At 42.5% G+C, this 14,847-nt stretch overlaps 3 protein-coding genes across 4 annotated transcripts; 2 read left to right on the top strand and 1 right to left on the bottom strand.

Annotated features, from left to right (window-relative positions):
* The first annotated feature begins 3,561 nt into the window (after positions 1-3,561).
* LOC137955665 (tubulin beta-4 chain-like) lies at positions 3,562-6,488 on the top strand. 2 transcript variants are annotated; one of them, XM_068802710.1, is made up of 4 exons: positions 3,562-3,625; positions 3,929-4,334; positions 4,699-4,968; positions 5,428-6,488. In XM_068802710.1, the coding sequence occupies exons 2-4, from the start codon at positions 3,941-3,943 to the stop codon at positions 6,102-6,104; spliced, it is 1,341 nt and encodes a 446-aa protein (XP_068658811.1). In that variant the 5' UTR covers positions 3,562-3,625; positions 3,929-3,940; the 3' UTR covers positions 6,105-6,488. The 2 variants fall into 2 exon arrangements, with proteins under 2 accessions (XP_068658811.1, XP_068658812.1); XM_068802711.1 differs by lacking the exon at positions 3,562-3,625 and adding an exon at positions 3,777-3,826.
* A 942-nt stretch (positions 6,489-7,430) lies between these two features.
* LOC137956689 (L-ascorbate oxidase homolog) lies at positions 7,431-9,098 on the top strand. The gene has a single exon (XM_068804278.1). The coding sequence runs from the start codon at positions 7,431-7,433 to the stop codon at positions 9,096-9,098; it is 1,668 nt and encodes a 555-aa protein (XP_068660379.1).
* A 2,917-nt stretch (positions 9,099-12,015) lies between these two features.
* LOC137956601 (L-ascorbate oxidase homolog) lies at positions 12,016-13,683 on the bottom strand. The gene has a single exon (XM_068804150.1). The coding sequence runs from the start codon at positions 13,681-13,683 to the stop codon at positions 12,016-12,018; it is 1,668 nt and encodes a 555-aa protein (XP_068660251.1).
* Positions 13,684-14,847: the final 1,164 nt, after the last annotated feature.

Here is a 14,847-nt window from a genome sequence, read left to right as displayed (position 1 = left end):
AAATACCCACTCCATCTCACAAATCTACGAAAACACCCTCCTCTAATAACGGAATCGAGATAATCGAAACCAAAGCCGAAAGCCAAGAAGGGGCACCAATGTAATTCTCTCACGCCTGTGAGTATAATTTGTTGGGACTCCCGCCATAATTGATAAAATTTCGAGATGCTCCCTTTAAAAACGAAATTGTCGCAATTAATGCGTCATCCGTCGGTTTAACAAGAGCAGATCAGATCATCATAACTGAAATATCTAAAACACAGCAACGTCCCCAGATTGCACACGGGCCCATCTTCTGACCTTCCGTATCCATCTAACTTAAAATCCAACCCTACCCTAGCGGGTAATCAGTCCAGATGGGACGTACGAAACATTTTTGATTGATTAGAAGCAGCTTAAGCAGTCAAGACGGAGGGGGGCGTTTTTGTGATTTTTGAAAACGTGAAGGGTGGAATCTTGCTATTGTCGTAATCTGGAGACACCTAACCTTCCGCTTTCGGTTGGGTTCGAATATTGTCCGAATACGAAAGCGAGGTTCGGATCCGATGATGGAGCAGCCAGCGCACTCCGTTAAAATGCTCAGAGTCAAGAAGACTTAATTTAAATATATATAATAATAAAAAATTAAAAAAAAACCAAGGTCAGATCACAGAGAACCAGTTGTGAGGAAAATCCCTCTCTCGTCTCTAACCTACCCACTGACACTTTTTGTCCTCTAATCGCGGCCGTCCAATCGTCAACGGCCCGATGTCGCCTCGTTTATAACGTTAAATAAACAGAGATTAGGGTTTCTAAAATGGAAGGACGGAGCAGTCCAGATTGGATCGTTTAAAGCATAGAAGTCACGGATGTATGAGGAAGTAAACTAATGTGGGATTCCGCAAATGATTTGTTGGAAACCTGGCCAGCGGCTACTGGCTGAAATGGGGTCGACGGGTCCACGCGTGTTTGATTGTCTGACTGGTGTTGGATCTTCCATGATCGCCGATGGATTCCTTATATATTCCACAGTGTGAAGCGCGCGTCGAGTCTGCGTCGACTTGGAAGAGACTCGAAGAAACTAACGAGACAACAACAACCCCCTATTTTGCGCACTGCAAATGGGGTTTCTAGAAAAGGGAATTAGGCTATTTTCTTCGCGCAGGAAAGAATATATGAAATGTTAAATACAATGTATCACTAGAGTCATCTTCGTTCCTCTCGTGCACGTGGAAAACTCTCCGTCATTTAGGGTGCAGTTCAGAGAAGGGCCCTCACCTAAACCTATTTGCTTGTGCAGAGGCGTACAAAGACAGCGCCGTGACAGGCAATGATAGGCGGGTCTCATCAAATAATTGCAATTCGTTTGATTTGAAAATCTAACGAATATGGCAAAGCAAGCAAGGGCGGATTACTTGTTTGCCCACTCCAAAGAGATTCCAATTATTCCCAATTAATCCATTTTTTTTGTGAGTCAAGTTACAAATGCATTATTTAGTTCAGAAATTCAAAGATTTTGTGTCCAAAAAGGATTGGTTGCATATGGTGTAGCGCGAGCTGATAATTGGGCCACGTTGATTTGAACTAGAATAAGGTGAGTCATGTTTAAAGGTTAGACTTGATGTGCGAATTCGTCTCACTTTTGGACCTCGACCTGTTGTGGATGACCTATCCTAATTCATGGAGGTCAACGACTAGTAAATATCGACCTGATTTGGATTTTATTGATGCCAAATGGACGGAAAGAAAATGGTAATAAGAATGTATACAGAGTAAGCTATAACTTAAACCATTTATATCCCTAATCACTAAGTACATGACTTAGTTCTCAATCTCGACCATCACTTCCCTTGTAAAAAACCAACACGTCGCATTATAATCCTCATCTATGAACGTTGACCGTAAAGACCTTTGTCTTCATCCCAGTCTCCCACTTATCCCTCCAACATACACTTGGTTCTAGTGCTCGGTCGGAAACTCGTCGCATGTTCTAATTAACTATAAACAAATCCTACCCAATAATAACAATAATCTAACATTATTCAATTACTGATAACGCAAGATTCCCCTCGGAACCGTCCATGAATAATGTCGTTAACTCAGTAAGAATCAACCAAGATTACAGAGTCAAGATGTACTGCAAAGAAGAACAGAATCCCATTTGTTCAGTAAAAACTCTGGGGAGAAACAGAAAACGGTCCCGATGAAGCCGGCAGGATGTCAAGCGCAGACGATGGCGATCGAGCACCCAAATGCAGGCGATGATGCAATCGATGACCTTAATTCACCTAATCAAACCACAATTCATAGTCCAAACCCATCCCGAAGACTCGAAAAAAGGTTGAGATTTTTCTTTCCCTCGAGTAAGGAGCAGGTGAGGTGAGACGTCCTGGATCACAAGCACCCATAACCTGGGACCTCCTCCCCCACCTCAGCAAATAATTGAAGCAGGCCAGGATCACCTGCAGGCTGCAGCAACCGTCAATCAACATCTTATCGCAATTCTTAATCCCCGTCCCCTCTGAGTCTTGACCGCTGAAACGAGCAAATCTTGTCGGCTATTACATGTTTAATCATAAAAAGTTCAGAAAGGGTGAATCATATACGGTGGTCTACCAACCACAGCGGCATCTTGTCCAGATGTACCACCATCTTCTTCCGGGGGGGTCCAGACTGCACCCTATTTCAAATAGATTTATTAGAAGATAACGAAGCTTTACCAATTGATATCCAATACGGTCGAAAACTGAGCAGGAAAAAAAAAAAATTTGCAGAGAATTGGAGATGCTTACCTGTGAACGACGCAAAGTTAGAGATCTGGTCACCGCTCCAGCTCTCAACCAAGCAAACGGGTTAAATTGCCCATGGTAAGGTTTAGAGCTGGCACTATCACATGGAGGTAATACATCTCACGTGACATTGGGCTACTTTTCCATTTTTTTTTAACTCTCTATACGTTTAACAGCTCTAACTAGGATCGACTGTGAGGACTGCTCCAAGTGTCAATTTGACAAGAAATCTCTTGGAAAAAATATCTGTCCTGTTTTAGTCAATTTACTTCTCTGTCTTTCCTCAGCTCACACTGTCCTTTTTTATTTTCTTTAATTTATAATTAGTTTTATTTTGAATTAAAAATTTAGATATTTGCGAACGGTTGAGATCGTTGATAGAAGGGGTGGTGGAGCTTAGATCTGAGATGAACGGTCAGGATTGAGAGTGGATAACGCCGGCCGACGATTATTTTTGTTTTTTACGACCAGAGATGATTCCTCTGCCTCGGACATTCGCGCCGGCATAAGTTTCGGACAGGAGGGATATTTGGACAATTTAACTGAAAAGGAGCAGACAGAGAGGTCAGAGTCTGAGGGGTACTTACGTCAACAAATAAACCGGCGCGATTTTTAAAACACTGATCTGCTTTCCTTCACCATATTAACCGAACTATCTGCCGTCGGATTTATAATCCGACGGCATCCAACGGATTAACAGAAAAAAAGAAGGGAAACGCTTTTCACCATACGATGTTTTTGTCCTCACATGCCATCTCCTATATATCCCCTCTAGGGTCCTCGCTATCAGTACTTCGGCAACTCGCCGGCAAATTTCTCTTTTGCTCAAACAAATCGGCAATCTTGACTCTTCCTCGGTGAGTATCTAAAGTGTTGGTCCGAAAATGTTGATTTCTGGTACTGGATTTGATAGATGCTTTTTGTTTCATTTGAATTTCAGTTGTATAGGAGTAGTACATGAGATCCGTACTCTGGAACTTGCGTTGCTGTGGTTCTTGTTCATTTAGTAGAAGGCTTTTATTTCTTCGTTTATTAGAGGCATTTATTGAAGATCTATAGTAAAATTTTCGGCACTTTTTGCACAGTTGGTAGCATTCGTAAATTCCTAATTGTGAATTACATTGCCTTCGTAATTTTTTCTCTGTTATGTTGGATTCCAGAACCCTTCAACAATGAGAGAAATTCTTCACATTCAAGGAGGCCAGTGCGGTAACCAGATCGGATCCAAGTTCTGGGAAGTTGTCTGCGATGAACATGGCATTGATCCTACTGGTCGGTACGTTGGGTCTTCAAATCTGCAACTGGAGCGCGTCAATGTCTACTACAATGAAGCTTCCTGCGGTAGATTTGTTCCTCGCGCAGTTCTGATGGATTTGGAGCCCGGAACCATGGACAGTGTGCGGACCGGGCCGTACGGACAGATTTTCAGGCCTGATAATTTCGTTTTTGGCCAATCGGGCGCTGGAAATAACTGGGCGAAGGGACACTACACGGAGGGGGCAGAGCTGATTGACTCGGTTCTGGATGTTGTACGCAAGGAGGCTGAAAACTGTGACTGTCTTCAAGGTTTTTTCTCTTTATCGATCCGATTTCGCTAATGTCGTGGAAAATTACGTTGTCCAGAGAAAGCGCACATTGTTGCATCTGTCAGATTGTCACCCTTCGGTTTAGTATCCGAGAGTTTCTCCGGCAGATGTATTTTTGTTGCGCGACTATTTGTAGGAAATTTGTCTTCCTGAAAATTGCTAATTAACCTCGATTGCAATGGTTCAGGAATTGAGGCTTTCCTTCTGTAACACGACAAAGGGAACTGTCATGGTTATAGTCAGTTGTTATTCATGCCCTAAGCTCTAGGGATAGGCATATTAAAACGCTAATATTTGCACTTTTTTTTGTTTTAATTTATTTGTTCTGTTTTTTCTCTGATTAGGTTTTCAAGTATGCCATTCACTTGGTGGAGGAACTGGCTCTGGTATGGGGACATTGCTCATTTCAAAGATCAGGGAAGAGTACCCTGATCGGATGATGCTTACTTTCTCCGTATTCCCGTCACCGAAGGTTTCAGATACAGTGGTTGAGCCATACAATGCTACTCTCTCTGTTCACCAGCTGGTGGAGAACGCCGATGAGTGTATGGTGCTAGATAACGAGGCACTTTACGACATCTGCTTCAGAACTCTGAAACTTAGTACTCCCAGCTGTGAGTGTTCTTTTCACTATGTACTTTGTTTTTATTGTTTCGTTTGGATTTTTTGGGATTTAATGTGTCATACTTGAGTTGTATAACTCTTAATATGAAATTTTTCCCCCTTCCTGTGAAGTGAGTTGTGAACTGAAAATAAATACCGCAGGTTCACTGTATTGCCAATCATAATATGACATGCTTGTGTTGTTTTGCATTCTGAATATATTAAGTGGTAGCCAATAACCTTATTTAGCGAATTTGATATTGCCAATCATAATATGACTCTGTGCATTTGACAGATGATGCTTATTATTAATTTAGTTGATTATTTGATGGTTACCCTGTGAGATTTCAACTGTTATAAACGGTTCTCTGTTTCTCTGTTTTCCTCATCTGGAAATCTGTTTTTGAATTTGGTATTCTTTATTTTTTTTATTGAAGCTAATTTTTGTGCTTTTTTAATTCATGAAACAGTTGGTGATCTGAACCATCTAATATCTGCAACCATGAGTGGTGTCACTTGCTGTCTTCGCTTCCCTGGGCAACTCAATTCTGATCTTAGGAAGCTCGCTGTTAACCTAATTCCATTCCCACGTCTTCATTTCTTCATGGTTGGTTTTGCTCCTCTCACCTCGCGTGGGTCTCAGCTGTATCGGGCTCTTACTGTACCTGAGCTGACCCAGCAAATGTGGGATGCCAAAAACATGATGTGTGCCGCCGATCCCCGCCATGGGCGTTACCTCACAGCCTCTGCCATGTTCCGAGGCAAGATGAGCACCAAGGAGGTGGATGAGCAGATGATTCATGTCCAGAACAAGAACTCCTCTTACTTTGTGGAGTGGATACCGAACAATGTGAAGTCCAGTGTGTGTGACGTCCCACCTATTGGGCTATCCATGGCCTCAACATTTATTGGGAACTCTACCTCAATTCAGGAGATGTTCAGAAGGGTTTCAGAGCAATTCACTGCCATGTTCAGAAGAAAGGCTTTCTTGCATTGGTATACCGGGGAAGGCATGGATGAGATGGAGTTCACTGAGGCAGAAAGCAACATGAACGACCTGGTCTCGGAATACCAGCAGTACCAGGATGCGACAGCTGATGAGGAAGGAGATTACGAGGATGAGGAGGAAGCGGAGCATGAGATGTGATGTAAAAAATAGATACCTCTATCGTATCCTTAGCTCTATCCTATTGCAATCTAGTATTTGGTCTCTGTTGCGGGGGAGGTGGAGAGTGAGCGGAACCACCATGGGAGGGCTTCTGTCCGTCTTTTGTTTTACTTTTGGGATGGGCGTCTGGTGTTCTTATTGGAGAGAAAGTAATGAATCTTAATGTTGTTGTCTGTACCTTCTGAGTGCTACTACTGATATAGCTGCTCTTTCCTGGTTAACCATTCGAATCCTCTCTGATTCTGTAAGGTAAAAAGTAAAGAGAATTTCTGTCTTCTTGTGTACTTTTTCCCTCAGGGTTTTGTCTTTTCGGCTCTACCTTTGTAAATCTAAGTCATCCTGCTTGATAGGTGAGGTTTCTGATTCTTGGTGAAATCTAGTTGAACTGGAATCAGTCAAATCGGATCACCCTATGGGGTCTCGTTAACAATATTTTGGTCAAAACTCTTCATTCGATAAAATTCAGATTGAGGTAATAAGTCATAAACACTTTCCAATAAAAAAATGAGTTAAATGCAGAAATTTAAACTATTTGGGCAACTTATATCAAACCCAACTCGAAACCCCTAATGATTATTAAGCTAAAAGGCCAACAAAGTCAGTTACAAACAGTAATTTCTGATCTCGAGTTAATTCCTACAAGTCTTCAGGATTTTAAGAGAGGTGAAGGAGAAACCTCGAGTTAGATGCTTTAAACCCTAGAAATAATTATGATTTTCGAGTTAATTTGCAAAGTTTTCTAGATTCCAACAAAATTGAAATGAAAATTCTCAATTTTGAAACACCAGGTCTCAAATATGGGTTTTCTCCTCACCCTGTCGAGCAACAAAAAACATGTCCAGAACTCCAAAACTGTGTCATGACGTTGAAAAGGTTTCCTCCCTAATAATACTAATAGGATATTGTCAACTTCTATCCTATGGTGGCCAGCTCTAAATATAAACAAATCTTCACCACCAAATGTAGATCCGAGTTTCCAGTCGTCCTGTTAGAGAGAGAGAGGGGGAGAGGCAAAGGCCAGACTTAGAGGGGAGAAGCAAGAAAAGGTCGATAGGGAGGAAAAGAAGGGAGCACGTCTCATGGGAGAAAATGTCGGAGAAGTATTTCTTTGGATTTGTATAAAATGAAGTCCCATGTATGGAGGCAATCGATAAATCAAACGAAGAAGATCTGTCGTCTTCTCTCTTCAATGCGAAACCAGTAAACCACAATTTTTTTTTTTTTTTATCAGTGCGTCACCGTTAGAGTTGATCAGTTGAAGTCTCGAGCAATCCAGAAATTGAAGGCGAAATCGTCATAGGAAAGATGGGTCGTGCAGCGTCGTTGCTCTTGGCGATGGTGCCTCTGCTGTTGGTGACGGCATGGGCGGAGGACCCCTACCTGTTCTTTACATGGAATGTTACCTACGGGACAATCTCTCCTTTGGGGAAGCCCCAGCAAGGGATTCTCATCAATGGCCAATTTCCGGGACCTAACATCAATTCCACCACAAATAACAACATCGTCATCAACGTCTTCAACAACCTCGATGAACCATTCCTCCTCACCTGGAGTGGCATCCAGCAGAGGAAGAATTCGTGGATGGACGGGATGCCTGGCACAAACTGCCCCATTCTCCCAGGTACTAACTTCACCTACCACTACCAGGTGAAAGACCAAATTGGCAGCTATTTCTACCTTCCCTCCACCGGAATGCACCGTGCTGCCGGTGGCTTTGGAGGTCTTAGAGTGAACAGCCGTCTCCTCATCCCCGTTCCCTTTGACGACCCCGAGGATGACTACACCGTATTGATCGGTGATTGGTATAGTAAGGACCACAAGACCCTCCAGCGCCTCCTCGAGAAGGGTCGCACCCTCGCCCGCCCCAACGGTGTCCTCATCAATGGCGAGAGCCACAAGGTCGGAGAGACAGATGATGCAACAAGGAAGCCCTTGTTTAGCATGAAGGCCGACAAAATCTATCGCTACAGGATTTGCAATGTGGGGCTCAGGAACACTCTCAACTTCAGGATCCAGGATCACCCCATGAAGTTGGTGGAGATGGACGGATCCCATACTGTGCAAAATGTGTACGAGTCTCTTGACATCCACGTTGGGCAATGCTACTCAGTGTTGGTCACTGCCAACCAGCCAGTCAAGCGTTACTATATGGTAGCATCCTCCCGATTCACTAAGTATGACCTTACGAGTGTGGCCTTGATCGGATATGAAGGTGCTCCACCTGAGGCTCCTTCGACAGTGCTGCCTGCCTCCCCCGTAGGATGGGCCTGGTCCCTCAATCAATTCCGCTCCTTCCGTTGGAACCTCACAGCCAGCGCTGCCCGTCCTAACCCCCAGGGCTCCTACCACTATGGTGGCATTGAGATCACCCGCACCATCAAGATCGCCAACACCGCTGGCTCTGTCGACGGCAAGCTCCGCTATGCCATCAATGGTGTTTCTTTCGTCCACCCCACCACCCCCATCAAGCTAGCTGAGTACTACGGAGTTACTGACAAGGTCTTTAAGTACGACGTCATTGGAGACGAGCCACCAACTGTAGATGAGACTATCAAGCTCGACACCATTGTTGTCAATGGCACTTTCCGTAACTACGTTGAAATTGTCTTTGAGAACAATGAGAAGGGCGTCCAGTCTTGGCACGTTGACGGCTACTCCTTCTTTGCCGTCGGCATGGATGCTGGTAAATGGAGCCCCAAAAGTCGCAAGAACTACAACCTCCTCGACGCCGTCAGTCGCCATACCATCCAGGTCTATCCCAAGTCCTGGAGTGCCATCCTCCTCACTCTTGACAATGCGGGTTTGTGGAACGTACGGTCTAATGTCTGGGAGAGGCAGTACTTGGGCCAACAGTTCTATTTCAGCGTCCTCTCCCCTGCCAGGTCTCTCCGCGATGAGTACAGTCTCCCAGACATCACTCTCGGGTGCGGCCTCGTTAAGGATCTTCCTCTCCCACCCCCCTATACCCTCTAATCAGTAAAACGCGAGCCTTAGATATGAACCTTAATTCAATAAACAGGGATTTGCGGGAAAAAAAAAAATGGTTATGGGAGAGCGAAACTCACTTTGGAGTTGAGATGAACGAAGCTGCACTGAACTAAATGAGTATGGGTTCTGAGCACAAAATTGAATAGAAGAATTTTGTAGTCTATTTCATTGTCATCCCAAATGTAAGTCAGTTTCAAATCTTCTCAAAAGTGTTGTTAAACCTAATAGGAAGATTTCAGAGATTAATTGAATTGGTTTTTTTTTTTTTTTTTTATCTATCTGCCAAATCTCTTCCTATACTTAAAAATGTGGTTTTCTTTGAACAAATAACTGAAGCAAAAGACACTGATTTGTCTTAATTAATGTATATTTAATTAAGACTAATCGATCAATTCAAAATTTGGCTTTCCAAAGTTCCTTGATCAGACGTATATATAAGGTAAAAAATAATTCATCTTACTTATATACAAGGCCAAAACAATTCAATTTAATGAATGGTTATCAAGTTCGAGTTCGAACACTTAGCAAATTGATTTTGATTGATTTGAAAAGCCTTTGAACTTTTATAGTGTTATTTTTTTTTTTTTTTTGGATAAAGGAACAGTCCGAATGGCCCATACATAAAAGGGAATAGGCGACTTATGCTAGAAAATTACACCATCCAAATAGTTTAGCAACATCGTTTGATTGAATAAGAGAGAAATTTTTCTTGTTTAAACAACCAACCTAAAAGTGACAATGAGTAAAATGGCCAAGAAAGAAATACAGAACAAGGAGTCACCACTTTAGTAGGAGATTTTGAAATCTGGAAGTACCAAAGCCCAAAGTAGTTGACCATATTGCAAGAGGTTAACCCTTTTAGTACGGAAATGGAAGTCTTGAACTGGTTAGCTCAAAAGAGTTGATTATTAAAAACAATAAGTTGTGAATTAGAAATGTAGTCGACCACATTGTGCAAAAAAGAAGCATTTCAAAAGTAAAAGGAGTCGACCACAAAGATTTCATATAAAGAGGTAACTGGAATAAAGGAAATTTTTAATGTAAGGATAAAAAGGAGTATGGACCTATGTTCATATAAGCTAAGTGCACCCCAAAATTTTAATTTAATCATTAAATTTAAATTAAATGACTTAAGAGTTTATTTTTCTTATTATTATTCATATTTTTCTCAATTTTTAGTGAGAAAGTGGAGAAAAGTGGTATTCTTACAAAGTTAAGTGCATTTAAAGTTAATTTTACTCGAGTCCAACCTCCTTTCCCTCTACATATAAAGAGGGTAAACATAGATAGTCACTTTAGTGTAATTAGGATTGAGAAAAAGTATAAATAAAAAGTTAGATAAGTAGTCTTTTTCGTTGTTAGAGGAAGAGATATAAGAGATGATATCCAAGTCTAGATGTGAAAGTTCTTCATTTAGGAGTAATATACATGTAAGTTCCTATTCAAATCATGCAGTGTAAATCAACTTAATGCTAATCGAAGAGATATAAGAGATGATATCCTAGTTCTAGATGTGAAAGTTCTTCATTTAGGAGTAATATACATGCAAGTTCTTATTCAAATCATGTAGTGTAAATCAACTCAATGCTAATCGAACGCCTCCCCTTCCCTCCATCTCTCCCCTAGTGACTTATTCCTTAACCTAACTCAAGCTTCTTTGGGTTATAGTGATGTTATGGGGACAAGTTGTGGGATGGTCACAATCTCTCCCACAGCGTCACTTCCAACTTTCCATAATTTGGGTTAGTTACCTCCACACCCTTGTGCTACACCAACTTTGGCATATGAAAAGACAAAAAAAAAAAAAATCCTTACGAAAGTAAATTTATGAATATAGGCTCATATATATATCCACAAAGATTGATGTAAGATACACTTAAAATGGCTATTTATGTGGATGTCACCTCACTTAAATGAACCCTAGATTAAAATCATTCATACACAAAGAAAAGAAAAACTAATTTTGGGTTTTTACCCATTTTTAAAAACTTAATTAGATAAATGACGACCATTTGAACTTATTTAGAAAAATACTCAACTTTGACCAGTCAATTGTACATGTGTACAGTCAAAGGTGACACATAGGCTTTGACCAATTACACGTCGCTACATCATCATGGCACATCAGCACTCGGTGGCACGTCAATTGCCAAGTCACCATGCCAACACATCATCACCCATGTAAGATGGGTAAGAGTTAATTTGTTTAATTAATTAATATTTTTTATAATTTATTATATTAAATATAAGGTAATAAAATTTGCATTGATATTTTTTATTTTTAAAATCTAAAATTTTTTTAATTTTTTTTTTTAAATTATAAATATTTTCAATCGATGATAAAAGGTATTATTACATAGATATAACGTGGTTTGCCAGGTTATATTTTAAACTGTGTTTTTTTTTGTCATTTAATGATATGGCATCCTACATGGGCAATGACATTGTAAGATGATGTGTTAGTTGACGTGTTGTTAGATACATGAGTATTGATGTGACATGATGAAGTGGTGACACATAATCGATCAATACCTACAGATTGTACACATGTGCAGTTGACCAAATCAAAGTTGGGCATTGATTTAAATAAGTTCAAACGGTCATTATTTATCTAATTAAGTTTTAAAAATTGGTTAAAAACCTAAATTTACCTTTTTTTTAATATGAGATTTCTTCAAATGATGGGAGAATATAATGTTGGCCATAGAACAAAACATCACAAGATACTTGGAAATATTTTTATGCATTCAGCCTTGAATTGAGAGCACATATTCATTAATACAATGCAGTGAGTCCATCTCCCACGATTCCCAAATAGGCTTCCCCATATTCAACAACTTTATCCGCACAACCATCTTTATTGGATGGACCGAGGCTTCTACCGGAATCTCCTGGTTAATGCTTAAATGGTGTAGGGGGGTGGGATGGGGAGGCCTTTGATGATACCGCAGGTGGGAGTGAGATCGGGTAGACTGTACTCATCGCGAAGGGACCCGGCCGGAGAGAGAACACTCAAGTAGAACTGTTGGCCCAAATACTGCCTCTCCAAAGCATTGGAGCGGACACTCCACAAGCCGGCATTGTCAATGGTGAGGAGGATGGCGCTCCAAGACATGGGGTATACCTGGATGGTGTGGCGACTAACAGCGTCGAGGAGATTGTAGTTCTTGCGGCTAGCGGGAGTCCATTTACCAACATCCATGCCGACTGCAAAGAAGGAGTAGCCATCAAGATGCCAAGACTGGACTCCCTTCTCATGGTTCTCAAAGACGATCTCGATGAAGTTGCGGAAGGTGCCATTGATAACGATGGTGTCAAGCTTGATGGTCTTCTCATCGGCCGGCGGCTCGTCTCCAATCACATCATACTTGAAGACCTTGTCAGCAACTCCGTAGTACTCAGCTAGCTTGATGGGGGTGGTGGGGTGGACGAAAGAGACACCATTGACGGCATAGCGAAGCTTGCCATTGACAAAACTGGCAGTGTTGGCGACCTTGATAGTGCGGGTGATGTTGATACCGCCGTAGTGGTAGGAGCCCTGAGGATTGGGTCGGGCAGCACTGGCTGTGAGGTTCCAGCGGAAAGATCGGAACTGGTTGAGGGACCAAGCCCATAGGTCAGGGGAGGGTGGCAACACCGTTGAGGGGACCTCAGCTGGGGCACCTTCGTATCCGATCAAACCAACACTTGAGAGGTTGTACTTGGTAAACCGAGAGGATGCAACCATGTAGTAACGCTTGATCGGCTGGTTGGCAGTGACCAACACAGAGTAGCATTGCCCAACATGGATGTCCAGTGACTCGTACACGTTCTGCACTGTGTGGGATCCGTCCATCTCCACCAACTTCATGGGGTGGCCCTGGATCCTAAAGTTGAGGGTGTTCTTGAGTCCTACATTGCAGATCCTATAGCGGTAGGTCTTGCTAGCCTTCATGGTGAACACGGGCTTCCTCGTTGCGTCATCTTTCTCGCCGACCTGGTGGCTCTCGCCATTGATGAGGACACCATGGGGGCGGGTGAGAGGATGACCACTGTCCAAGATACCTTGGATGGCCTTGTGTTCCATGTTGTACCAATCACCAATGAGTACAGTGTAATCATCCTCGGGGGCATCAAAGGGGACGGGGATGAGAAGACGGCTGTTGACTCTGAGGCCTCCAAAGCCGCCGGCAGCGCGGTGCACAGTGGTGGAGGGATAGTAGAAGTAGCTTCCAATCTGGTCCTTCACCTGGAAGTGATAGGTGAAGTTTTTACCGGGGGGAATGGGACAATTGGTTCCGGGCATCCCGTCCATCCACGAGTTTTTCCTCAGTTGGATGCCGTTCCAGGTGAGAAGGAATGGCTCATCCAGGTTGTTGAAGACATTAAGGACAATATTGTTGTTGGTGGTGGAGTTGATGTTAGGTCCCGGGAACTGGCCATTGATGAGGATCCCCTGTTGGGGCTTTCCCAAAGGAGAGATCGTCCCGTAGGTGACTTTCCATGTCAAGAAGATGTAGGGATCCTCAGCCCAGGCAACTACCAGGAGCAAGGGCACCACCGATAAGAGCAACGACGCCGCACGACCCATCCTTTCTCACTGCTCAATCCTCTCTCTCAACAAACCCCAACGAGAACACCACGAGAACGCAAAGATGGTGTTCTCGTTGAGTGAATATGGAAGAGAGAATTTCTTTTTGTGCTCTGTCGAAAGCTTCGATTCGATTTCCTTTTTATATTACCATGGGACTCCTCCCTCCCTCTGCTCTCTCTCTCCACCATCCTGTTGTCTCTTTCTCCGTTAACCCAGGCCTTGATTTACTGCTCTCCTAACCATCCAAATGTTTCGTTCTCACATCCTATTTTGGGTAAAGATCTGTTATCGTTGGTATTCTGAGCGTAGTAATAGAAGCTACCGAACGTTGGAAATTAACTTAAATTGGGTTTTGTTGTTTGTTGAGAATCAGAGTCCAAAACTCAAGCACATAGGGAAAAAGCCCAAATTTATGTGGGTTGTCTTCATGAACTTTTTAAGTTTCACATTAGAGAGTCCAGATTCACATTGCATTCCCTGGCACAGATTGGGTTTGAATCGGGTTTTCGAAATCTTAACTAGTTAACCCTCCTCCGCAACACCAATTTGACTACGGTTTCTTTCTTTTCTTTCTGAATTCGTCTCTGGGCAGGAAGAGACTCTTGCCGATCTATCGAAAGCTTGGCAGTTGCCACGTTTAATTTTTGTCCAAAGTGATATCCACGAAAGGATGCAATTAGAGATTAGCACAAACGAGCAGCAGAAGACACATTAGACCCTCCTGAGTAAAATCTTTATTTAGAATCCCCTCGACTGGTTATGGATAAGCAGGCATCTCAGCAGTGAGAATAGCCAATTTCCCACGTCCAATCTGTCAAAAGCAGATTGGTTCCATATCAATTTCTTGTCGTTCTGCTCTGTTTGTGAGGTGAGTGGCTTTCTTTGTTCGGTGCGGCGAGATGTTTATTGATTGACAGTAAAGTTTAATTTATTGAAGGGGAGACAGACACACGTTTAATGGGTTCGTGGAATTGCAGCGAATACCCCGTTGCCTGATTGTTTCTTCTAAGTCTTGTATTCATCGGAAAACGAAAGTAGGTGAAGAAGGATAAGCTGATTGGGTCTTGGAATTGAAGAGAGTTCTGCAAAACGTGAGGCAGTTACCTTCCTTCCCTGGTGTGTTTTGCTTTAACTAGTCTGTTAGCTACGTGTCTGCAGATA

The sequence above is a fragment of the Aristolochia californica genome, unplaced genomic scaffold (assembly GCF_029961685.1).
Source record: "Aristolochia californica isolate CCGP_79_NKW_82.1479 unplaced genomic scaffold, dmAriCali1.0.hap1 SCAF_2, whole genome shotgun sequence".
Taxonomy (NCBI): domain Eukaryota; kingdom Viridiplantae; phylum Streptophyta; class Magnoliopsida; order Piperales; family Aristolochiaceae; genus Aristolochia; species Aristolochia californica.
The sequence above is the reverse complement of the archived record's forward strand: the minus strand, read 5'-3'. Positions and strand labels throughout refer to the sequence as shown.